The 24,776-nt window shown below is 53.8% G+C and overlaps 9 protein-coding genes and 1 non-coding gene across 10 annotated transcripts; 4 read left to right on the plus strand and 6 right to left on the minus strand.

Annotated features, from left to right (window-relative positions):
- Nucleotides 1-171: 171 nt before the first annotated feature.
- Nucleotides 172-1,406, minus strand: M406DRAFT_255412 (Ketosamine-3-kinase; the record flags this gene model as incomplete). Its single annotated transcript, XM_040917029.1, has 3 exons — nt 172-265; nt 347-1,049; nt 1,217-1,406. The coding sequence occupies 3 exons, from the start codon at nt 1,404-1,406 to the stop codon at nt 172-174; spliced, it is 987 nt and encodes a 328-aa protein (XP_040777253.1).
- Nucleotides 1,407-1,826: 420 nt separating this feature from the next.
- Nucleotides 1,827-2,616, minus strand: M406DRAFT_356273 (uncharacterized protein). Its single transcript, XM_040923399.1, has one exon. The coding sequence runs from the start codon at nt 2,340-2,342 to the stop codon at nt 2,037-2,039; it is 306 nt and encodes a 101-aa protein (XP_040777254.1). The 5' UTR covers nt 2,343-2,616; the 3' UTR covers nt 1,827-2,036.
- A 1,856-nt stretch (nt 2,617-4,472) lies between these two features.
- Nucleotides 4,473-5,015, plus strand: M406DRAFT_68653 (uncharacterized protein; the record flags this gene model as incomplete). The annotated part of the gene is made up of 1 exon (XM_040925187.1): nt 4,473-5,015. One exon carries the CDS (start codon nt 4,473-4,475, stop codon nt 5,013-5,015), a length of 543 nt encoding a protein of 180 aa, XP_040777255.1.
- A 480-nt stretch (nt 5,016-5,495) lies between these two features.
- On the minus strand, nt 5,496-7,904 carry M406DRAFT_330127 (putative beta-succinyl CoA synthetase precursor; the record flags this gene model as incomplete). Its single annotated transcript, XM_040920481.1, has 4 exons — nt 5,496-5,539; nt 5,628-6,777; nt 6,871-6,960; nt 7,878-7,904. The coding sequence occupies 4 exons, from the start codon at nt 7,902-7,904 to the stop codon at nt 5,496-5,498; spliced, it is 1,311 nt and encodes a 436-aa protein (XP_040777256.1).
- Nucleotides 7,905-9,125: 1,221 nt separating this feature from the next.
- M406DRAFT_351426 (cytochrome P450) lies at nt 9,126-11,370 on the plus strand (the record flags this gene model as incomplete). Its single annotated transcript, XM_040922627.1, has 5 exons — nt 9,126-9,766; nt 9,839-9,907; nt 9,978-10,169; nt 10,309-10,798; nt 10,972-11,370. The coding sequence occupies 5 exons, from the start codon at nt 9,126-9,128 to the stop codon at nt 11,134-11,136; spliced, it is 1,557 nt and encodes a 518-aa protein (XP_040777257.1). The 3' UTR covers nt 11,137-11,370.
- A 445-nt stretch (nt 11,371-11,815) lies between these two features.
- M406DRAFT_68656 (uncharacterized protein) lies at nt 11,816-12,418 on the plus strand (the record flags this gene model as incomplete). The annotated part of the gene is made up of 1 exon (XM_040925188.1): nt 11,816-12,418. One exon carries the CDS (start codon nt 11,816-11,818, stop codon nt 12,416-12,418), a length of 603 nt encoding a protein of 200 aa, XP_040777258.1.
- A 243-nt stretch (nt 12,419-12,661) lies between these two features.
- M406DRAFT_t54 lies at nt 12,662-12,733 on the plus strand. The gene has a single exon. It is a non-coding gene; the product is annotated as a tRNA-Met (tRNA).
- A 607-nt stretch (nt 12,734-13,340) lies between these two features.
- Nucleotides 13,341-19,025, minus strand: M406DRAFT_255848 (uncharacterized protein; the record flags this gene model as incomplete). Its single annotated transcript, XM_040917060.1, has 2 exons — nt 13,341-15,629; nt 15,726-19,025. 2 exons carry the CDS (start codon nt 19,023-19,025, stop codon nt 13,341-13,343), a joined length of 5,589 nt encoding a protein of 1,862 aa, XP_040777259.1.
- A 1,185-nt stretch (nt 19,026-20,210) lies between these two features.
- Nucleotides 20,211-21,804, minus strand: M406DRAFT_106186 (uncharacterized protein; the record flags this gene model as incomplete). Its single annotated transcript, XM_040915185.1, has 7 exons — nt 20,211-20,575; nt 20,642-20,896; nt 20,956-21,267; nt 21,355-21,468; nt 21,539-21,580; nt 21,651-21,688; nt 21,744-21,804. The coding sequence occupies 7 exons, from the start codon at nt 21,802-21,804 to the stop codon at nt 20,486-20,488; spliced, it is 912 nt and encodes a 303-aa protein (XP_040777260.1). The 3' UTR covers nt 20,211-20,485.
- A 711-nt stretch (nt 21,805-22,515) lies between these two features.
- Nucleotides 22,516-24,669, minus strand: M406DRAFT_60720 (uncharacterized protein; the record flags this gene model as incomplete). The annotated part of the gene is made up of 4 exons (XM_040924697.1): nt 22,516-23,658; nt 23,709-24,167; nt 24,210-24,491; nt 24,595-24,669. 4 exons carry the CDS (start codon nt 24,667-24,669, stop codon nt 22,516-22,518), a joined length of 1,959 nt encoding a protein of 652 aa, XP_040777261.1.
- Nucleotides 24,670-24,776: the final 107 nt, after the last annotated feature.

Raw genomic sequence — 24,776 nt, forward strand, 5'->3', positions numbered from 1 at the left:
TTTTTTAAGCCAAAATCAATCATTCAAGAACAGATAGGCGGGTCGGCTTGGGTCCACTCTGGCGGCACTCTGCTCAGAGGACTCGTCTGCTACATTGGCCGTGGGATTTCTGCCAGATCGTGAGCCATGTAGACGAAGCAGCGAGTTGTAAAATCATACGTAAATGTCTGCTTACCCATATTTCTTGATGAGCTTCCTCATGATGCCCAGCGCCGCATACCTATATTCCCCACCAAATAATGCGTAGTGGTTGAGATTGTGATACCTGCGCCAGCCCGTCTTGTTAGTTTCTCCCAGAATCGACCGTGTACATCTGTCATCTGTTTGTAGGGGACAATAGGCTCACAATTCGTAGAGCGCCATGCGGTCTTCCCATTCGGCCTTGGGTTCAGCCTTCGGTATCAGCCTTTCATACTCCTTCCAAAAGGCGCTGCCAAAGCCGCCAAACATGCGCATGATGCCCAGCTCGTACTCGGAGTGCCCGTAGACACACGACGGGTCGAAGATGACTTCCTCGACGCCCCCTTGGCCGCCCACGATCCCGCGTCCTTTGTTTCCATTCCACAGGTCGCCGTGCACCAGAGAGGGCGTGAGAGGCCCCATCGTGTCCTCGCCCAGCAGCCGGGGCACAATCTTGGAGGCGGTGACCTCGATGGCCTCCCTTAGCTCGGGGTCAGCCCCAGTGTCCTCTCCAGAGTTGGCATTGAGGCAGGCCCTCCCGATAGCGCGTATCCTATTGTCGGCATAGAACTCGGCCCATGTCGGCTTCCACGAGTTGTTCTGCTCCGTAGCCCCGCAGCACGTAGGCACGGGGAACCCGAACATGGGCCTATCATAGCCTTCGGGGATGGGAACTGGTGCCTTGTGCAGCGCCGCCAGCTTCTGCGCCAGCGAACGACCGGACCCCGGTGGGTCTGTGGCCTGCAAGTCGATCAGGTCTGTGACGATGAAGTAGTAGTCCAGACCGTTACCGAGCTCCCCGTGGCCACGAGATGCGGGACACAAGTCAGGCACGACGGCGTGGATCGCGTTTAGTGAGGCGTGTTCTCCTGGGCAGAATGAATGTCAGCTTCTTCAAATAGAAGTCTTACCTATCTCCATCACTCGCCCTCCCTCCTTTTTCTTCATCCCCTCCCCTCCTCTACATATAAACACATATGAACAAGATTGAAATGGGTGTGATGTGATGGAAGAGAATGTGCGAGTAAGAGCTTACCCCTAAACATAGTCGCTGCCTCGCTGCCTTTACCCTCCTTTGCAAAGTACGTTACCCGCCTCCCATTCTTCAGGCCTGAGAGATGAAAGGTCGCGGAGAAGTCTGAGCCTCCGTAATTTGTGAAAATGGCGTCCTCGGTGCTGAAGCCAACGACGTCCAATATGGCCGTATCTACTGGTGGCATGACCATATGAGGAGCATCAGCTATAGAAGACATCATGGTGAATAGCTTGAATTCAATTGGGATGCCAAGATGGACTGGCTATTCAGTAGATAGAAGGCAAAGTCTTGGGCAACATAAGAGGATAGAGTCGCAAGGGGGAGAGAGGGGGGAGGCCGTGGAGACTGGCCAACGTATGTACCAAGTACTGTTCAAATGGTATTTTAATTAACACAATATGACGTCACAGTCGTACGTGGGGCGCTCTTCCCGTAATGAGGATATGAATTTGGAACGCCTTTTTTCTTTTGCTCCCTCCATATTCTAGCTATTTCAGATACCAGCAAAAGTCCATTTTGTTTCATTTCGTCGACCAATCCTACCGAGCACCCAATTACGCCCATTCCATGTGAAATGCTTCAAAGAAAATGGCCTCGTCAGGCTATATGACATGGCTACGGAGGAAATAACGTCCACTCGTCCAACCCTTCACAGCCTCGAGCCTGCGAGTTTTCTGTGTGAGACACCCGAGCCCGACCCAAATCCCGGCGTTACACCACAGCAGCGCGATGTCTCAAGATGAGAAGTGAAGGCAAAAGCAAATTCGTCCACATTTCTTGCCACCCCAGCCACCACAAGTCTTCCCGTAACCAAACTCCCCTACTCTATCTTCGTCAGTGGTCTCATATCAGAAGCCACCGTATCGATACTCCTCCTCTTCCCCAGTGCATGGCCAAACCTGCCGCTCCCGGCCGCCAGCCCGGCGAACGGGTTCGACAGCCGCAGCCTGTGGCCCACAGGGACGATGATGATGTCGCTCAGCTCTTTGGCAGGAGCCCGGCACGCCTCTCGCAAGGCGCGTTCCTCACTGTCACCGTGGAAGCACCTGGCGCAGGGGCAGACAGGGGGTCGCTCGGTCGTCGCGTATTGGGAAGGGTGGTTTGAGGCGCGAATGCCGAAGGCCATTTTTTTTCTTTTCCTCTTTTTGATGGAGAGGATGGCAAGGCAAGGGTAATTTTTTTTTTTTTCCCCCTCCAAATAATATTCGATGGTCTCGGAAAGACACGGGATTTGTCGTTTTCTTCTTAAGGTGAGAGTCCCTCCCGGGGGTATGTCGGACTTGAGCCGCAATTGTGGATCTTCAAAAACAATGAGACGAAGGTGAGGCGATTCCCAATTTGTGAAGTGAGGGCTCCACTCTTCGTCTTGAGAAGCAAAAGGGTGGATGAGATGGATCGGTAAGTTCTAGAGCTCGCTGTCTATCCTTACGAATTCTCACTTAATTATTGTTTTCCTTTTCGTGGGGGGCCAGCAGTCCTTTATATGTTTATGCATGCTGTCCCTGTTCTTATCTGGCAGACCGCCTTACCATAGAGTATGTATATATCCCCACGCACAATGCCGAGCGCTTGCGAGTCACTCGCGACGCGAAGCCCTTTAGTTTACTTCTGCGTGTTCCTTTCATGCATCGTACGTGCATGATCCCTCCCGTCCATTTTTACTTCTGCTCACATCTCCTGGCCCCCTTCCTCTCCTACAAATCAAGATCAAACACGCGAAAAGTCGGTGTCCCGCCCGTGTTGGGTGACTGGCTAGCTGTACCGACACCACCTGCAGCGGCTCAGCTCGCCCGTGCCGTGTGCCATGGGCCCTCTCGCAACCTTTACTCTCTACATGCAGATCCTCCTCCAGCCACTTGCAAGCCTTCTTTTGTGCCAGAGGAGAAACTGCTGCTGACGACCTGGCGCCGGAGAGGACAAGCTGCTGATAGCATAAAGGGACCCTCCCCTTCCTTCGGCCCCTTTAAACTCTCGTCACAGCGCAACTTGCAAATACATGCTGCATATTAATGAATCAATAGTGATACTACCAGCATTAGGCACGATCACTGGTACTATGCACATCACCTCACCCATGCAACCACCCGCTCACTACATGCCGTGCCTGCAGAAGGGGCCGCATCGGGCGGCTAAACGGCCTCCAAATCGCCCCAGAGTAGTAGCCCTGCTGTGTATATGCATAATTACTGTTGCAATATCATCTACACAGCTGAGAGAAGGAAGGACTTCACAACTTGTGGCTGGACAGAACTTTGGTCGTGGTGTCGAATTGGAGGGATGGGGGGCTCTTCGGCAAAGTACTGCCGATCAATGTATTTGCTTCCTTTCTCCAAATCCTGGGGGCGCGCAACTATTTCCATCCTCTTGCGCGTCGAACTGATGTGTCTATTAGATGCAGGATGATTAAAGTACTCTATGCAGTGATGATGTGGGGGCAGAAAACATAGTCAGCTCACGTAGTACCAACCCTTTTGGAATGACGACTGCGTGCGAGTATAGCCCCTGACATACCATTCACTCTAGCCAACCAGGAGCGTGGAAGTCAAATGCTCGTCATAGACAGCGGAATAACAACAGCAGAACGAGAAGAGAGAGTGAGAAAAACACAAAGGAGGATCCCATTCTCTCGGCCCAGGCAGACGGCTCGACTAAGCAGGGGACGGACAATGCGATGGGACGTTGCGTTCTCAGCGCCGCCCGAGCCAGAGTCGGTCAGCTCCCACTCACCGCTGCTCGAAAATGTCACTGCTGATATTTAGTAATGGTTGTCGATGAGACAAAGGCGTGAAGAATTCCGCCCTGACAATACTATTGTCTCGGGAGGACAAAGGCGGGGGGTGGTCTCTCGGGCAAGTCCCTGCAGAGCAACAACGGCATGCCAATGTGAGAGGGGAAATAGAAAACCACGTCATGAACAAAGAGAATATCCAAAGAGTCCTTGAATCTTTCTTTTTGAACTTAAAAAAAGGAAGAAAAAAAATCAAATCCCCAACTACCTCCCTTTGTACTATTCATTGAACTATATTTTGCAGAGTAATGAAGAATGCCATTGTCGTTAAACTTCATGACCGGACCTATAAGCTCGACACGTACTTCATGTGACCCCTAATACATAATCCTGAGTCGTATAGGCCTGCTGGTCACACTGTCGAAGTTTGTAGATAAAACAAATGCAGTGATACTGACAGAGAAAAAGAAGAAGAAAAAGTAAATGCAAATGGAAATGGAAATGGAAAGAAAAACCTTGTGGCCCAAGATGACAAGGAACCGCCCCTACAGCAACCACCCCTTCGCCCGCACCAGCCCCAAACACCCCAAAACAACCCTCATCTTCGGCCAACACGCCGCCGCCAACACCACAGCCCACAGCTTTGCCCACCAGCCCCCAAAACAACTCCTCCGAGGCAACTGCATTCCCAACGAGCCAGGCTACGCGCCCAACCCTTTCCGCCAGGACATACTCCGGCCCGCAAAGACCACCACCTTCTTCACCGCGCGGGTTCCCAAGGGTAAGACGCTGCCGATGCCGAGCAGCCGTTTCCACAAGACCAATGCAGGCGACGAGATCGACTGGCTCAGGCTTCTGGACCAGCTGCGGCCCATAGCTATCCAGAAGCAGATGTCCTACATCTCTACCTCCCCCGGTAGCACGCAGCAGCAGCAGCAGCAGCAGCCCAAGCTCTCGCGCGCCGTCAAGGTCTTCCTCGTCGTCTCAACGATCCAGCAGCCGGGGCTTGGCGGCTTCTACAGCATGCTCTTGCAGCTCGTCGTCATCTACCTGTTGACCAAGAGGAGGTAACTCCCTTCCGCGCGGCTGCGGGTTTGGAGTGCCTAGGTAAGGCCAGAGACAGCCGTAGCAGAGGCGGTCCCCCTCCTTCCCGATGGCCACGACCATAGTAGAACAAACCCCTTTCTACCCGAAGGTACCCTTTGTCAGAACCTGTGGTGTGGCAAGAGACACCTTGAGGGTGAAAAATCAGCGTATACAAACTGCTAGACTTGACCAGGATTGATGTAGAAATGCGAGATGAGAGACATGGCACAAAAGCAAGCGCAGATTGTTGGAGGCCATGTCCAGGTCAGTAAGGAAAAAGAACATCTCCCATCATGTCTTGATGTAAGTGCCGTGAATTCTCAACCAAAGTCTATCCTTTGCTGCTGCGCGGTCCCCCCATGATGATTGCATAGAGAGAGAGAGAAAAACAAAACCCGCCCCGTATGTGAGATAATACACCGGAAACCGTCCCCCCCCCCCCTGACACATACAGAAACCCCCTAATTAGATCCCCAGAGAGAACTCAACGCCGACATCGATATCCCGCGCTAATGGTATGAATTGTCAGCTCTGATGCCACGAGGGATGTAGAAGGGAGGGAGAGGGAGAGGAGAAGAGGTATATATAGTGACTTACCCATCTTGACAACCTTGGAGAGCTGCACAGACCTCTCGGCAGCGCTCTGCAGGTCATCGATGGAGAAGATCTTCATGCCGGAGTCGTTGATAAGAGCGTGAGCCTGCTCCATGTTGGTGCCCTGGAGACGGGCAATGATGGGGATCTTCAGGTCGAGGGCCTTGACGGTGTTGATGAGACCGTGGGCAATAGCATCGCAACGCACGATACCGCCAAAGATGTTGACAAAGATGGCAGTGACCTTGGGGTCGCTGGTGATCAGCTCAAAGGCCTCCTTGATGGCGGCCGGGGTGGCACCACCACCGACGTCGAGGAAGTTGGCGGGCTGGCCGCCGTTCAGCTTGATGATGTCCATGGTGGCCATGGCCAGGCCGGCACCGTTGACGAGGCAGCCGATGTCACCGTCCAGCTTGATGAAGTTCAGGCCGGACTGGGCAGCGCGGACCTCGTCGGGGTCCTCCTGGGTGGTGTCGCGCCACTCAAAGACCTCCTTCTGTCTGAAGTCGGCGTTGTCGTCGAAGCCAAACTTGGCGTCCATGCACATGACCTTGTGGTCCGAGGTCTCGGACAGGGGGTTGATCTCGATCTGGGTCGAGTCCTTCTCGGAGAAGATCTTGTACAGCTTCTGGATGGTGTCCTTGGCCTCCTCGATGCACTGCTCGCTGAAGCCCAGCTTGGTGGCGATGTCGCGGGCGATGTCGTCGGTGACGCCGACGTTGATGTCGATGTAGTGGGTGTTAATGGCATCGGGGTTCTCCTTGGCGACGCCCTCGATGTCCATGCCGCCCTGAGAGGACGAGACAATGACGGGGCCCTGGGACGCACGGTCCATCAGGACGGCCAGATAGAACTCGCGGCGGGCAAACTTGCGCTCGCAAATGTAGACCGAGTTGCAGAGCCTGCCGCCGGCGCCCGTCTGCTTGGTGATGAGCTTGTGACCAATCATCTGCTCGGCAAACATCTTGGCCTCGGTGGGCGAGTAGATGACACGAACACCGCCCTTGAGGCCGTTGTCGAACGAGCCCTTTCCTCGGCCGCCTGCGAGGACCTGCGCCTTGATGACCATATCCTCGCCGCCAATCTCCTTTGCCACAGCCTCAGCCTCGGCAGCCGTCTTTGCGACGGAGCCCTTGGGAACGCCGATGCCATACTGATGTGTGAGTGAGAGAGAGAGAAGTTATAATTAGCCCCTGTGAATCCTTGGCGCGGTTTCGACAACGATGGGAGAGAACAGACTGCATACCTGGCGGAGGAGGTCGGCCGACAGGTACTCGTGGATGCTAAGGTTTCGTCTTTGTTGGGCGAGGCCGGGGAGTCTGACGGAGGGAGACAGCTAGAACCGTAGTAAGAATAGAGAGTCAGCGAGTGTAGTCTTCTCCAAGGAAGGGCCCATGTCTGTTATCTTCCCGACTGGAAAAAGGCAGAAGAACTTGCCTTGGGCGCGGCAAAGGCCGAGGCCAGGGCTCGGCTGCGGGCGAGCTTGTACATGGCGGAAATGTTTGAAAAGAGGGCGAAAGGTATCAGGGTATCTATTGAAAGAGAGAGAGAGGAGAGGAGAGGAGAGAGGGCGGAGGGGTTTGGTCGATATGTTGTCGTCCTGGTCGATGCTTGGAACGGCAAAAATCGCGTTTTAGCTGACAGGGTGAGGTCGAACTGGTAGCTTGTCGCAGGGAATCCGCAGGGAATGACGAGCTGCCAAACTGTCCCGGCTTAAAGAGTAAGAGTGGGTCTCGTGCGCCAATGAAAGTCCCAAGGCCATCCTCGGCTACGATAAACGATCATCGATAAGGTTTCGCCCATAGGAGGAGATGCCGTGTCTCTTTCTCTCTCTTCCTTCTCTTTCTCTCCAACAGTGCCAATGTAGAAATTGAATAGAGAGACATTGTTGACTCTTTGGTGTTACCCCAATACTAATTCATATTCATGTAAAGAGATGATTCTTTGTGGGCTTCAATTCCCACAAGGTCATTTCAGGTAATGCTGGCCTATCCCCTGTATGATGGATACCCATTCTGATCACATGAAAGAAAGATGCTAATGATCTTTCCCTCCATAGAGATACCATACTGGAGGGGTACCATCTATCTCATCGTTCTCTGGGCTTCTTTTCTCTTTACATACATCATCCTGGCTGATCCCTGGCAAGTTTCAAACCATTCGACTGCCCCTATGGCTCGCGCTCAGTCCCGAGCCATGTTTCAAAAAAGGCCATTTAAGACGAGAGAATCAATGAAATACTACAGTACTTACCTTCACAAGACCCCGACCCCAGCCCATTTTCTGTCTCCATCGATCGCCTCAATCCTTGGGTCTATCTATATCTACTATGTTCATACACTCTGCCGTGCCGTAGATCACCATCAGGTGAGCATGTCAGAATAACTCAGCTGCGGGGTTTACACCCATTCAGCCGTTGCGTCTAATTCATAGGACAACTTCCGACCAGAAAGGAGGGGGAAGGGGCTTCTCCCCGAGTCCTCTGTCATCACGAGAAGCAGCTGACACCGTCTCTCTTTCTCTTCTCTTCCTCTCCTTTCTTCTATGAACATACTCTCCGTCTAGCCCACGAAAGGAAATACGATGCGACGTACATAATTCGTCCTGTCTACACTTTACACTAATGTACACGGCGATCTTTTTCACCTCGCATCCAATTACAAGAGAAGAAAAATCCCAGCATCAAATAGAAATACGTCAACAAAGGATGGGATAGCCATGCACCATTGGCTTCATATGCATAATTAACCTTGGAAGGATGTAGGCAGTCTGACGTTTCCCGAGGTTACTGGGTTTGGTTACCCACTCGCCTACACTCGCCCACACACACACACACACACACACACACACACACACACACAGACACACACAGACTTACACTCTTCCAACCCCTCTTCCACTCAAGTGCAAGGGGTCTTCCTGCCCCCCCCCCCTTCCCTAGTTTGTTTTACTTACCTTACTCCTGCAGATTCAACCCTGAGCCTGTGAGTCCGCGGCTCGTTCATGGTGGGGAAAAGGCCCCAACCCCGGGAAATGCATGTGTGTGGGTTCTCGGGAATGATGGGATACTGTGGTGGTAGTTTAGTAGGGGTTGAGTCTGGAGGATATTACAAGTACATGGATAAAACCACTTACGATACCCAATGCGGGCATTGCAGCCAAGAAACTCTTTTCTTCTCTTCTCCTTAGCAAGGGCCTTGCATCCGTACGCTCTGACACCGGGGGCATCAAAACTCGTTCGAACAACTATCAGACGCATGGTAGTATTATATTAATACCAAAGGCCAAGTCTCTTCTCCTTTGCTCTCCATCATCGATTCCAATCTGATGAGATTCATCATTTATTATTATGCTTCGTTTCTGCCTTTATTCTGAATGAGAAGAAGGCTGGTATCGAACTCCACAAGGACTGCCGACTTATATAACACAAACTTCCATTACATACTTTGATCTTTCAGCACGTGGTATCTTTGGTCTGGCAGACTGGCGCCCCTCAAAAAGATGCTGCTTCGAGACTTCCTCAGCCTTGGGCCTCTGTACCTGAGCGGCCTCATCATCATTCCCCTCGTCCTGTGGTTCATCATCGTGCCTCGATATACAACCCTTCAGATAAGACGGATAGGTGGAACCAGGGCTCACGTCCTCTCGACCAACCCCCTCACGGGCATGCGCTGGCTCCTCGACGCGGGCAGGAAGCACAGCCAAGACAAGCTCCAGGACTTCTTCCAGGATCTTTACAAGAACGCACCCCCCAGCAGCCCCAACTGCGTCGAGATCTCCGTCTTGGGCAGGCGACGGTATATCATCACGCAGGAGCCCGAGCACATCAAGACGATCCTCACCTCCAAGTTTGCCGACTTCGGCAAGGGCAGGCGTTTTCACGAGACATGGAGCCCATTCTTGGGGGATAGCATCTTCACCACGGACGGGCGGCTGTGGCAGGACAGCCGGGGCCTCATCCGGCCCATGTTCATCAAGGAGAAGGTCTCGGACTTGCTCATCTTTGAGAAGTGGACCCAGGCCATGATGTCCAAGATGCCCGCGTCAGGAGGGACCGTCGGGATGCAGGACCTGTTCTACCGCATGACTCTGGATGTGACGACTGATTTCCTGCTCGGCTCGAGCGTCGGCAGTCTCGACAAGTGAGCTTGATAATGAAGGGCCCCGTGCTTCCCTGGGAAAATGACTGTTGTCGCTGATGAAAATGAGTCCAGTCCCAAGCATGAATTCGTCCATGCCTTCACCGACGTTCAGAGAACGCAGATGATGTATATGATCTTATAGTACGTCGTCGTCGGAGATCCCTCTTGCCCTTTCGGTATGACAATTCTCGCTAACGTCGACTCATCATAGCCCCCTGAAGGCATTCATCCCTAATGGAAAGTATCTGCGAGGTATCAAGACGATTGAGCGGTTCATGGAGCCATATATTGCGCAGGCCCTCGCCATGAACCCCGAAGACCTCGAGAAGCTCTCCAAGTCGGACAAGAACTGCACCTTCCTACACCAGATCATGCGGTATAGCCGAAATCCCAAGGTCCTGCGGTAGGTTTCCCCCCTTTCTTAGTGAGAGTGAGTTGGGAGATTACTTCAAGCTCGTGCCTTTTCTCTCTCTCTCTCTCTCTCTCTCTCTCTCTCTCCTTCCCTCCTTCCCTCCTTCTAACGTCGACGGTGGCCCGAGCAGCGACCAAATCATGGCGATCCTCCTAGCAGGCCGCGACACCACAGCCGCGACCCTCTCCTGGTGCGTATACGAGCTCGCGCGCTACCCAGCAGTATACGGCCGGCTGCGCGGCGAGATCCTGTCGACGGTGGGCGAGTCCCGTGCCCCGACATACGCGGACCTCAAGCGCATGACCTACCTTACGCACACCCTCAACGAGACCCTGCGGCTGTACCCGGCCGTACCGTATAACCTGCGCGCCGCACTCGAAGACAGCACGCTCCCTAGCGGCGTGCCGGGCCGCCCGGACATCGGATGTCTCAAGGACGACATGGTCGTCTACAGCACCCTTGCCATGCAGCGCCGCGCAGACCTGTATCCGCCTGTCAGCGACACCTTTGCCGACCCGGCGCTCTTCAGTCCTGATCGCTGGGATCACTGGACTCCCAAGCCGTGGCAATACGTCCCGTTCAATGGTGGCCCGAGGATTTGCGTTGGCCAGAATTTTGCTGTGAGTTCTCCCCCCCCCCTCTCCTCTGTCCTGTGCCTTCTTGTCCCTCTCTCTCTCTCTCTCTCTCTCTCCCTCTTTTATGCACTTCTTTTCAAGGCGGCATTGCAAATTTCATGAATTTCCGGTGCCTCTTCCTTGCCAGCTGCTGATGACTGAGCTTCCCACCTCCACAGATGACAGAGATGGCATACTGTATGGTTCGCCTCCTCCAAAAGTACGACCGACTGGAATATCGAGGAGACTGGTCTGCACAATGCCACAAGGCTGAGATTGTCGGTTGTCCGGGCGATGGGGTCCCTGTGGCGTTCCATGAGGCTGAGAAGGGTGATATCGCTTGAAGAGTAGCGGTGACGTAACTATGAATAGGGAAGAGTACAGAAATAGAAGGAAGAAAGAAGAAGAAGAAGAAGAATATAAAGGAAGTGACGATTTGACGACCTGAGACGCTAGGCCTATCCGTTGACGATTAAAAGAAGCCTTGGCTCCGCAACAAGTTATGAACGCGATTTTGTGACTGGAGACTCTCTTCACCTTTCATCAGTTTGTCTATCAATATGTACTCGTGTATTCATATATGATATAGACCAGTCATTTCTTGAGGACAAACTGCCAGAAGCCACGCTGAGACATTGACGGGAAAAGTGCTACTTCCGATATATCTGTACATCGTGTTGGTGTAACAGGTGCTAAAGAAACACGCACAGTGTAATGTTACAGAGAGAGCTTGACAGGGGCTCAAGGTAAACCCCCCCCCCCTCTGGGCCCCCCACAGCGGCTCAGTCCGCCGTACCGCTTTTGTCAAATAAGCCTGACCATACGGCTCTTTCGATAAAGAGACGTGAAATCCCTTATCGTGGATTTTTCAAACTACCTGTATGTACCATCTCAGCATCCATCTCAAATAAACTGGAGAAGGATAAAATTGCAAAGCAATAATTCCACACAAGGCCACGAGGTAGTAGTCCTCTCCTCCACCTGAGCATAGAACGAAAAGTCAAGTACAACTTTCTACCCAAAATGGCAACCCCAAAATCAGGCGGCACCAGTCTCCCCACGGCCAGAGACCACGCCGCCACCGTAAACAAGATGAACATGCTCCTCGCCAAACACCAGAACACAATCAGCGCCCTCAAGAGACGCACAACAACAACACCAACATCACCATCGCCTGCAGACAAGACCACAGACGGCACCAGCACCAGCAACAAGCCCAAGTCAAGCTTCTCCTCCCTCGCCGGAACCAGGGTCACAGCCTCCTCACCAGCCGCCAGCAGACACGCTCCAGTATCATCAAGGAACAAGAATGACGACGACGATGACGACCTCCAGGTCATAGCCGACGGCGCAGGCGTCGGATTCGTGCCGGCGGGCACCAAGGAGGCCCAGGACTCGTCGGCCAGGGCGGCTGAGACGCGGGATCTGCGGGGCAAGCTGCTGGGCAAGAGGGCGCGGGAGCAGAGAGAGGACGCGGCGGCGGCGAGGAGGCGGGGGGAGAACAAGAAGAAGCGGATGATGGACGGGGGCAGTAGTGACGAGGAGGGAGGGAGGAGCTCCATTGGGAAGGCGAGGGTTGGCGGGGGGAAGAAGAAGAAGGGGGAAAAGAAAGAAGGAGGGGAGTAGGCGGGTGCGGATAAGGATGAGGATGAGAACAGAAACTTGCCGATACGCAATGGATAGCATCCTGTAAGAAAACTTCCAAGATTGGCATGTCCTTCACAAAGAGGGAGAGAGGCAGAGAGGGGCCATATGTCGTCCTAGCGCATTATGATGGAGTGTGTGTGCTCTCATTGCCCGTGAGGAATGATTCACAGGCTGCCCACCAAAGGCAACCTTATAATCACATCTATTGTCAGACAAGACAGAAGCTGCATAGCTCAGGGGAAGAGCGCCGGGCTCATAACTCGGAGGGCGTTGGATCGAAACCAGCTGTAGCTATGTGTAATTTTTTGAGCTTTTGCTGGGTTGATTTCTCGTAAGTTTCTTGCGTCTCTCAGCGAACATGGTTGGCCCTATCACTAACATGAAGGCTGAAAACTCAACAATATATACTCAACATGTATAATCTTGAATGACTAAGTTCTGTATAAAAGACTGCATGGACAAGAGGGCCGTGTTGCTACTCACTGGTTGAGTGGTATGAAGATATCTAACCCAATTTGTGATATATAAGAAACAGTATTTCTGAAAACATGCACGTAACGCTATGTCATTGCCTTCCTCTACAATTGTCAACTACATGAAACTATGTTTTCAGTGTCCCCAGGAATCTGCATCAAACACAGGCTGGCCGTATCCTCGTTCACCCTGTCCCGCTGTGGCCCCTCTTGCAGGCTTGTTTGCTTGTTTTGCTCGTCCGCTCGCTCGTTATGAAACGCCCCTCTGACCACACAATCGACCGAAGAGAAAACAAGAAAGGATATCCATCATAATAATCGTCGCATTGAAGGAGAAGAAAAGCCAGACTGCTATCATCAAGACACCGTTGCCTCTAGTTACAACCCCGTCATCCATCGTGAAACATTAACCAAACACCCAGGTCTCCCTAGCCCTCGTACAACATCACCTCGCCCCCCTCGCTGCTGGGGGTCACACCACCATCAGACGTCGCATAACCCACCCCACTGACCTCACTGTCTGTACCCGAAAGGACGCTGCTTCCGACGGCACTCTCGGTCCAGTCGCTGGCTGATTCCGAGTACATCTCATCGTCTGCTCCCTCCGAGTTTGTGAAGGCGGCTGACTGCAACTCAGAGGGGCTATACTCGCCCGACTGCAGCTCAGAATGCGTATACTCTGAGTCCGTTATCGTCCCCGTGCCGCTATGCAGACTCGACCGCCGCAGCGTGCCAGTTTCGCTCTGCACATCGCTGTAGGTCTCGTAATAGTCCTGGCTAGGATTTTCAGACACAGTGCTCGCAAGAGGTGCAGCATCAGTAGGCGTGGCAAGGACGACTTCACCACCGTGGTGTTCGTCCTCCTGGTTGTAGAGCTCTTCTTCGTCGCTCTCTCTAAGCGCAACGACGTCCAAGTTGACATTCTCCTTGTCGCCTTCGTCACTATGATGCAAGTCTCCATAACCCTTCTTATTGTTCATTCGCCCACCCCAACTGCCCTTCCTGAATGCGCCCGCGCCCCCGAGCGTCTTGACGCTCTGGCTCCTCTTGAAGGCCGTGCCTGCATTCGCTGTGCTGTTGAAGCCGGGTTTCTTAATCTGGCTTAAAGAGAGGATGCGGCGGGCTTGTTGTTGCCCGTTGAGAGCAGACTGCGGATCGAGCACGTTGCGGTTGGAGTTCAGCGCCGTCTTGAACGCGACAGTGTGCTGGGCCTTGGGTGTGGTCTGCTTCGACTCGGTTTCTGCGCCCCCGTCTTCGGCGGCTGGTTTTTGAGAGGTGACCCGCTTACGGCTCATCACATCACGTGCAGCTTTCTTGGATGACTTCGCCATGAGAAGCAGCCGTGACTGGTCCATGACACCCTCGAGAATACGACGTTCGAGGCCTTCCGCGCGATGTTCCATCTCGTGTAGCTCCTCCCGCCGGATATTGAGCGCAGTCTCGAGTGAGGACACGTCACCGGTCAGACTGACCTTCTGCCTGACCAGAGACTCCTGTTCCACCTTAAGGCTCACGATACTCTTCCTCAGGCGCTCCTCCTCGGCTTGTAGACTTGCGACGGTAGCCTCCGCCTCATCTCTCTGCACAGTGCGGCGCTCGAGCTCGAGCATTGTCTCGTGAAGGTTAGATTCCATGTCCTTCATGGTCTTCTGTTTGTCCTCGTGATCATCTGCGATGCGCTGCGTCTGCGCGGCGAGGAAAGCGGAGAGCTCGGTGGCCGTCGCAATGACCTGTTGGTGGACCTTGTCAAGCGTGCTCAGCTGCTCAAAGGCCTTATCGGCTGACTGGGTGTGATCCACAAGTCTGTCAAGCTTCTCATGGACGTGGCTGTCATCGTACTTCTCAGGAGCGGGAGGAAGCATGAGCGGTTCTGGCTTGGCCTCTTCGATCTTCTGGCCAATCTTCTCCTCGATCTCAGAGACGGAGGCCTTGGAATGCTCAAAGTGCTGTCCGACCGTGTCGAGAACACTCTGGACAGCCTCAAGAATCTTGGGTTGGTACTCGTTGACCTGTCCCTGAAGCCCTTCAAACGCACCCATGGCCTCCTTGACCTGATCACGGGTCTGCGTATGCTCGGACTTATTTTGAGTGTGGTTGTCATCAGTCTTCAGAACCAAGTCCTCAACATGTGTAAAGACCGTCTTCGAAGCCTCTTCCATCTTTTCGAGTGACTCGGTGACGGTAGAACCGAGTGTATCGATGAGACTCTTCAGCTCCTCGGCCACAGCCTTTGTGCCAACGACAGCACCCTCGAGCACCTCGTCGCGAGCTTCGCCCGTCTTGTTGCGCTCGTCGATAGCAGACTGAAACTCCTCGTACTTGGCGATCACCTCGTCAATACGTTCGTCAATCTTGGTGCGCAGGGTCTCGGTTGTCTGCTCGAACTTCTCGTCCGTCTCGAGTTTCGCACCAACCACTCCAGCCTTCGACTCCTCGAACTCAGTCTTCATGGTTTCAAACATTTCCTTGAGGTCAGAATGCACGTTTGCGTTTTGCCCAGCCGTCTCGCTCAAGGTCTCCAATGACTTGCTTAGGCCCTCGACACCGGTGATGCCAGTCTCGAGCTTCTCCTTGACAAGCGTCTGCATCTCCTCGAGGAATGCCTTGACCTCCGTCACACGCTCACTCACACCCACCGTCTCTGCCTGACGTTCTTCGAATTGTTTGGCATTTTCCTCAGCGTGCTGCTCTGACAGCTCCTTGAGCTCGGTTGCGTGCTTCTCGGCGGCCTCCTTCAGCTCTCCCGCATGTTTTTCTGCAGCTTCTTTCAGCTCGGTGGCTTGCTTGTCGGAAATCTCCTTGAACTCTTTCACCAGCGATTCGAGCCGCTCAAGGTCTTCTTTCGTGGAAAGAGAGGCAATGTCCGACTTGACCATCTGCTCGACCACCCCCTTGACGTCCAGACAGACAGCCTCGATCGCGTCCGTGTCCGTCTTGGTGACTTTTTCGGGATCTTCGAGCTGCTTCTCGTGACGCTCCTTCATCTCATCAAAGGCACCAATAACTTGGGTGACGAGGGACTCCACGGCCTGGGTGTCTTCACGAAGTGCGATCTTCTCAAGCTGCTCAGTCAGACCGCCGAGACTCTCCTTCGTCTCCAGTATGAGGACCTCGAGGGCGTCGACGTGGTCTTTCCGGACTGCCTGCTCTCCATCCATAAGCTCATCCAAGCGACTCTTGGTGTTTCGGAGAATCGTCTCGATAGCCTCGACATCCTCCTTCGTTGCAGCGTCAGTTGAGACAGGAGCATCTCTCACCGTGGCGGCAGCGGGCTCTTTGCTAGCAATTTCTGCAACCTGCTCCTTGATATTGTGCAGCATGTCCTCCATGAGAACTATATCATCCTTCGAAAGTGAAGAGCCTGTCTCGGATGCTGCCGCAGCCGGGACTGGATTCGGTTCCATGGCCTCGACCTTGATGCGGAGCTGCGAGATGAGCACCTCGAGGTTCTTGATATCCTCGTGCTTTAGAACATCAGCAGCAACGACCGCATCACTTGCGACAGGTGCCAAAGCCTTGCTCTCCTCTCGCAGCTCTTCGATATCAGATTTGACACCATCAAGGCCGGTTCTGAGGGCATCGAGGATCTCGTCATTGGCAGTCAAATCTGCTGGCTTATCACTCAACTTGTCGATGCTGACTCGCAGATCGGTAAGACCCTCCTGTAGGGCATCGAGAACTTCATTCGTGCCGGCGACTGGGCGCTGGCTGATTTCCTGCCGCAGACTTCCGATTCCCTCCTGAAATGCCTGGAGAATTTCGTCGTGATTGACTGACGAGGGCTGCGAGGATGCAGGCACCATTGAAGTGTTCACTGCGTCACGCAGCGACTCAAGCTCCTCCCGGATGACATCTTTTGAGCCGTCCGACTGCTTGGCGACCATGTCGGCGATCTCATCACGGAAGACATCCAAGCTCTTCAGAAGGTCCTCCATGAACTCCTCTTGGCTCGCAACTCCGGTTGCCCGGTCGACATAGCCCTCAATGTCGGCACGAAGCTTCTCGAAGCCATCTTTGGTGGCATCGAGGACCTGCTCGGTATCTCGACCATTAGCAGCTACGTTCTGCTTGGCCTCATCCGAGACGGCCTTGAACTCCGACTGCATATATTCCATGATGTCGTGGAGACGTGCAACGATCTCCTCACTGTTGCCTTGATAGGGAACCAGTGGCGCACCGTCCTTCGCATGTACATCCATGTTCTCGAGGCCTTGCTTAACGGCATCGATCATGTCTTGCTTCGAAAGATCAGCGTCGAGAGCGGACGCAGCCACAGGGAACTCAAACTCTTCCAGACAGTCACGAACTGCCTCGATGATTTCATCGCGAGATAAGGTCTCCGGAACCTGGATCGGTGGAGGCGTGAAGTGCTTCAAACCTTCCACTACCGCCTTATAAACCTCTTCTCTGGTAGCTCCTGGTTCCTTGTCGTCCCTTGGTGCATGCTGCATGAGACCTTCTCTCAGACAAGCGAGGACCTCGTCTCTCTCGAGACCGATTTGCTGGACCTCGATCTCGGGCTTGTAGTTCTCCCAGGCATCCTTTACAGCTTCAATGACGTCCTCCCTGTGGAGCGCAGGAGCATCGTCCTCAAGAGCCTTAGAATCCTTAAGAGCTGTCCTCAAGGCGTTGTAGATCTCCTGGTAGTCGACTTCGGGGGTCCTGTTGGCAGTGATAGCAGCGGCAGACTGTCGGAGGTGGTCGCGCGTGAGCTGGTTCATATGATCCTTCATCTCCAGCAAGCCTTCCTCCACGACCCGATTGATCTCCCTACTGGTCGCAGCTGCAGTCCTACTCTGGTTGGTCTCAGAAACCTCGTCCAATTTGCGGCCGATCTCCCGGCCCATGCCGAGGACCTCGCCGCGAAGCTCCCGGACAAGGGCCTTAACCTCGGCCGTCAGACCGCCTCCCTGAGCGACGCTGTCCTTGACGGTGCGGATGATTTTTACAAGGTCATCGCTGATGACATCAGCTGCGACTCTCGTCCCGGGAGACTGATTGTTGTCCTGAATGAGCCGTTCGACGCGAGCCTCAGAGCCGTTCCTATATTCATTGGGACCATCACTAAAGCTCTTGTTCCTGGGGCGGCCGATCTTGCCTCCGCCAGCCCCACTGCCGCCTTGGGCAAGAACTAGAGACTGGTCCATGTTGGTCCTGATGAGGCGTTGAAGGTCGTCAACCTTTTGTTCCACGTTGAAGCCGTCAAGCTTCCTTGCCAGATCAGAGAGTCGAGACATCAGCTGCTCCTGCCCGTCCTTAGTACTCATGTCACGAATGATCTTGTCAAGTAGGCCGATCGTGGCGGACGCATCTGTACCAGCGAGTGACGGTGTGCTTATGTCGTCCCGGTCTAGGGATGCCGCAAAGCTGTTGGGTGAAGGTATGCGAGGTAGAGCGAAGGGTCGCATGTTTGAGCCGGCCCTGGAGGATGGAGACAGTGATGCTGGGGCGTAAGGTTTGTTCTCAAGCAAGAGGGGCCCTCCGTACATGTCCCGCGATGCTGAAGAAACGGTCCTTGACGACACCTCTTGCATGTTGTGCAGGAGATCACGCATATTCTTCCTTATATCCTCGTCTCTGGTATTTGTTGCCTCCTTCAAGCTCAGAAGGTCTGTCGCGTTGTCTCTGCTCCGTCGACTCAGCTGAGCCATCTCCTTCTGCAGAGCTGTTGCAATGTTCGTCAGGGTGAGGATCTGCCCGGATATGTTCTCGATCGATTGGGGGTTCTTCGTTGGGGACATCGAGCCATTAGTGGCGTTGGCCAGGGGCGTGTCGACATCTCTTTTGGAGGGCATTTCTTTGGGGGCAGACATGTTCTGTAGAGCAAGCATGGTTGCCGACTGCGGTGGTGTGTTCTCGCCCAGAATACTCGACTGAGGCCGTCGCGGCATCGGTCTTACAACAGGCGTCAAGCTGACGACGCCTGCTGGAGTGAGAGAGGCCCGCTGCTCTGGGTCCTGCTCGTCGGATCTCACGTCGTTGAAAGGGTCGGTCTTTGATCGTGCTGGCGTGACGGGCAGCTCCCTGTCTGTCTTTTCGGGTGACTTGCTGAGCTGCCCCCCCTCGAGCATGTAGCCCACATCTCTCACAGAGGCCGGCTGCAGAGACTGCATGCGCCGGTGGGCAGCGCCCTTCGCCAGTGATCTCTCAGGAGAAGAGTCGGTGGGGCGTTTTGTGAGGGGATAGGGCACCAGGGCGTTTTCCCTGGCCTTTTCGCTGAGGGCGGCATGTGCCAGCTGGATAGCCGATGATGTGCCTGTACGGGAAGTAGCCGTGCCAGGCGACTGCGGGTTCAGAGGCAGAGGAGGAGGCGCCCGCTCGGGATCTGAGCTGTCCCACCTATTTCTACTCAGCTTGCGGAATAGGCTAGGCATGGCAATGTCATGACGCGCTGGAGAGGGTCGTCGTCGTCGTCGTCCGCCTTGTGCGTTTGGGGGGGAGGGGTATGATAAAACAGAGAATGAAGCCGACTTACATGGGCACTAGGGCTCGACTGGCATCGAAGGAGAGAGATTGGGTGGAATTTCGGGCATGCCTCGAACTGGGACGTTCCGCATAGCTGGCGGGAGCGTCCCTCTCGACGGGAGGCATGATGTCAGATTGTTTTGGGTAGGGGTGCGGTGGATGTTGATGTTTTAGGAGAGGGGCACTGGAATGTGACAATATCTTTCCTAGGCCGTACTTGGGATGGTCTTTTCGACCTTGGAGGTATTAAAAAGAGACTGGATATCGTGAATTGCCCCGGAGAGTGACGCTCAGGACGGAAGAGAAGAATAGGAGAAGAGCTGGGAAGCCCAAAAGAGCTCGAAAGGATGACAATACCTGGCGGGTTCAAGAAAATCTGGAGATAATCTGAAAGCTAGGGAGAAGGAAAATCAAAGATCAAAAATTATGAAAGCATGAACTGTTCGAGCCTGATCAAGCCTGAGGGCCGGACCTGACATCGATTCGAATCGAGAAGGGCCTTGTAGGATGGTTGGTTGACATCGCATATGCAAGTGGGTGGCTGGGGTGTCGCCGGGGTGTTGCTCCACCCCCAGCCCAAATCCGTAATATTTACTCGCTCCTGCCAGCCAACACCCCAGCAACCGACCATCTAAAAACCGCGACACCGCGACTGGGATGACTTGGCTCCACAATGTGACTTCCCACTTGCGCATCCTTCGGTTCGCTCCGGGAAGTCAGTGGGGTCCTTAGAAAGACAGGGGTTCTGGTCGGGCCTGATAAGAGAAAAGAAGACCGCCACGATAAGGTTTTTTGAGGCATTCGTTGAAGCAACAGGTAATATGTGAGAATGTGAAAGGATAGCCTGCGATAGGAACTGCGAGGCTAAATAGAGTTGGGTATTGTATTCGCCAGGTAGACCCTTCAAGTCTTGTCCATACACAGAATGTATGGCAGCCACTTGAGCAGGTCCAGGACGCTCTTGAGTACCGCTCACGACATCAAGCATATGTAATATAGTCTTCCTCCCCAACAAAAAAGCCAAACGCCATTCTCCATCTTATCTATCATGTAGAATTATACACCTTGGCCTCCTTTTTCCTTCAATTTTTCCTGTCTCGCTGGGACGTTACTTGCCGGCGATGACCTTGTCGAATGCTGGGATCAAAGTCTGAGCGAGCCAGAAGGAGAATACCAGCTTGGGTCCGGTCATGAGGAGCTGTGGTGGTTCCTCGGTTAGCAGCCGGCGAGAGGTGATTTCGATCAGACTGAGAGAGGCACATACCTTAGGCACAAGACCCTTGAAAAAAGCACTTATGCCCTCGTTCCGGGCCATCTTGGTCAGGATCTTGAACCCGCCCTCAGGATTTTCAAAGTTTCTGTTCTGGATACGTGTCTTGATGACATCGAGAGGGGCAGAGACTACCAGAGACGCCGTGGCGCCAGCAATCGAGGCAACAAAGTTCTGGAACCACGATGCCTTGTTGTAGTCCTGGAGCTTGAACAGGTACTCCTTGGCGAACGCAGACCCTCCAAACAGCTATTCCCGATCTCGTCAGTCAAAGTCATCCTCGACACCCGGCAGGACAGCTCACTTACCGCGAAGGAGCCAGGAGCGTTCCGTGCAGCGGTCCAGCCCCAGCCTCTGTACAATCCGAAGCCCTCATCCGCGACAATCTTCAGCACGCCTCTGCCACGGAACGCCTCAGGGTTTGTCTGGCGCTTGATCTTGAGCACATCCAAGGGAAGGAGCACGATCTCGCCAATGCCGATCAGACTACCTGCTGTCGAGTGCAGAATGGCCTTGCCCGTCTTCTTGCCGAATGCCGCCTCGAAGTCTGAGCCGTAGTGCTTCGTCAGGTAGTCGCGGGCCACGGGCTGTCCGCCGTACTTGTATATTCTCTGGAGGACCTGTACATTTCCCAACAACACCATGCTCAGCATTCGAGCGATCAAGTTTCATGAAGCCATGAGTAGCCCTGGAGTATAGCGACGGACCTTGTATCCGGCAGCGTATCCCAGGCCAGGGAACAGCGACACGAACTTCTTTCCCACAGGCGCGGCCGCCTTGTCTTTGAAGATGACTGCATTTAGCTGCGACGAGTTTTTGATCTGTGTGTGTCGTGAACCATATTAGTTCTGGACCCGGGCGCATGTGTGTGACGTCCCAATATTATCGTACCCGAGTCTCGTTGCTCATTAGGCGCTTCGCGATGGTGTCAACCTGCAGGAAGTCCCGTTAGCGGAGAGGATTCTCAAGACTGCGCACACGATTAAGGTTCATAGAAGCTCACGGGATGAAAGACAGCGAGCTCAGAAATACCGGCGGATCCTGAAGGAGTCAGCATAGTTCCATGTCCAGTCTATCCGTGCAAAGGGCCGCGCACCAGAGCCCAGCAGACGCGCCAGGTTGGACTCCCTCTCCGTTGCGCCCGATGGAGGAGACATCTTCTCTAATTAAAGAGTGATTGAGAGGAGGTGAAATTGTAAAGGAGGGAAATCTGTCGGAACAACAGAGAGAGACACAGACACTCGACACGGTGGTCGTCAAGAATTGACTGTTGATCGTGTGCACGAAGTAAGTTCAAATGCTGGTGGTTTGCTAAAGCTCCGAATCCGCTCAGATTTTTTTTTCCCCTTTGGGGGGCCGGTGGAGAGCTACAGGGGGGGGGGGGGAGTGGGAGCTCTCCACCCGCCAATTTGTGACCATCGACCCTGTGCACGTAATAGCTGTTCGTTATAATTTGGACGCTTTAGATGGTGAATTCTACATTGCGTTGTCTTTGCTGAAAGCCTTTGTAATCGATTATTGGAGAACTCTCATCTCGTGGTATCTATGCTCTCACGATGCACACAAGGAACGCTCTGTATGATATATCTATCATCTCTGCCGCAGTCCTTAAGCGTGAGTAAACGTGAGTAAATCCGCCGACAGATGGGCAGACAGCCATCAAACCCAACTCATGAACGCCATCACTGTGTCAGACCTGTTCTGCACTTTTCCTCTTATAAACGCCGCCGATGCAAACTGAAAACTTTTTGGTGTGCCAAAAACTCAAATGCATCCGATGCAGACCATGTGTACCTCACCAAGTCGACATTCCCAATTGGGAAAAGAAAAGGGCAATGAACAGGGCCTGCGCTGCCATGAGTAGCAGTTCAGAAGTCCCGCAGTGTTCCCACGAGATTATCCAACCTCATGACATGAGCAAGGAGCTTCTCTTGTACCTCCGTCACTCGTACAAATCTGTTGTAGTAACGCTCCTGCATCATCTCTTTTTCACGACCTCGCACGTCGTCCCGACTGACAAGATCTAATACGTCGGCCTCCATCTGTCGCTGCACCTCGAGTCTCTGCAGGCATCGAACCATGGTCTTGTAGGTGTTGTCAAGCACACGGTCGAGACAACGACCGGTATCCGTCCAGTATAGGAACAGGGTGCGGCTAGGCGTCCTGTTGTTGTCTCGAGGAACCTCCTGCATGTCGACATAGCCCAACATCTGCATCTTGAGCATAATCGTCTGCACGTCTCCTTTGGGTAGCAATGCAAGCGTCGGAAGAGTCTTCTCGTCCATCTTTCCCACCCTGCGCAGGATGCGTACCAGGCGAAGCCCCGTCTGGCCGACACTGCGCTGGATGACAGTATCTAGCTCCATCACCTGCAGAGACCGCACCAGTGGTTCGAAATCAACCGTCCATTGTTCCATTGCGCAGTGTCGCAGGAATTGATATTGGCCCTCGCACAGTAGAAGCAGGTGCTGGCGGAAGTGCTCCTTGCGAGAAAGCTTCGCGGGTCCAGCATCATTGAATTTGACCTTGCCCTGCTTGTTCCCGTTGACACCGTTCGTGGTGGGATGCTTATCCTCGCCTTCGTCATCATCGAAGGCGTGACCGTTTGCTTCTTCAACATCCTCTTCGTCCGAGCTCGCCTCACCCGCCACCTCAGCCTCCTCATAAAGCACCTTGACTCCTAGAGGCTGATCCTGGATGCGGTTGGCACTCTTCCGATCCGTCATGCTGGCGCTGACCTTGCCAATGCCTGAGGATACATCCAGGGAAGGATCGAGCTTCTCAAAGACCTCGTTGGTGGATATCCTAGCATCGATCCCAAACGCGTCGTCATCGGCTTCGATGTCCTGGTCGAGCCGACACCGCGATATCTTCTTGCTCAGCTGCTGCAGTAGGGTCGCATACACACCGGCGGTAGTTTCACCGTACAATTCTGATACGAAGTGGACGAGCTGCTGATTTCGGAGCTCCACGTCGCACTTCTCGTAGTTCACGCGAAGGACAATGTCGCCCTGTTCCATGTTAGCCAAGCCCGCTGAGATTCCGGCCAGAAAAGACGTACATCGACAATCAAGTCGCCTTCTTCGACATCATGACCTGCGTTGACAGAGCTCCACTCCGACAGCTTCCTCCGCTTGTTCATCTGCATCTTGGTGTGTAGCTTGCGCTTGACGTTGAAGGGGTCATCGCGCACTTCACGGAGCCTTTTGGACAATTTTCCTGTAAACTCCTCCTTTCCCTTGGCGCCGCGCACCCCGCCGGGGAAGTAGGTGGTGCGCACCTCATCCTCGATGGCCTTCCGGGTGTCCTCCCAGCTGCGAAATGAGTTCTCGGTAACCGCCGACACCAGCTCGGCCTGTATCATACGGCATAGCACTTCGTCGAGCTCTTCAAGGGACTGGACGTGAGAGCCAGCCCTGGTGCCGTGGTTCGTACCTTCGTGTGTGTTCTCATTGTGTTGCGTGTCGCCGTTCGTATCCGTCGGCATGCCACCATTGACTGCTGTCGCTAGACGAGCGGCCTGCTTGAATTTTGCCTCATAAGCATCCCTGAGGTGCTCAACTTTGGTATGACCCATAGACAGCAGGTTCTGCATAACCTCTTTGGCTGCATCGCCGTACACAGAGCCTGTCATGTCCAGTATCTTCCCGGTGCGAATGAGGGCGTAGGCAGCATCGGAGTTCGCGGTGTAAATCGCATGGCCAGACTCGATCTGATAGTACAGGAGATTGTTCTGCAGGAGGACGACGAGGCCATGTCGAAGTTGGCGGGGGTTCAAAGAGGTATACTGGACGAGTTGCGGGATCGAGGAACGGCCCTTATTTAAGAGGGCAGCAAATATGCGCTGGGGCGGGCGGATTGTCAATAGATAATCGCAATGACATATGCAAGATGCGACCAGCTTCTCCACAACACCAAGCTCGCGATGGGAATTTGGGAATACATACCGAAGGCAGCTCACCGAAGATATTGTCGACCAGCAGAGTACAGAGCTCTGCCAAGTTCTGGGTGACCATATGCATGGTAACGGGATTGGAGGTGGATGGCAGATAGGGTAGCGAGCGCTGGGATGGTGTTGAGTAAGAAGGAATAGGTATGATGAGGACTGATGCGATGGGTTGCAGGCGAC

This window comes from Cryphonectria parasitica, assembly GCF_011745365.1.
Source record: "Cryphonectria parasitica EP155 unplaced genomic scaffold M406scaffold_4, whole genome shotgun sequence".
Classification (NCBI taxonomy): Eukaryota; Fungi; Ascomycota; class Sordariomycetes; order Diaporthales; family Cryphonectriaceae; genus Cryphonectria; species Cryphonectria parasitica.

What these genes read in the sequence shown, in the direction of transcription:
- M406DRAFT_356273 (XM_040923399.1), bottom strand. Translation starts at nt 2,342, where the DNA reads ATGGCCTTCGGCATTCGCGCCTCAAACCACCCTTCCCAATACGCGACG.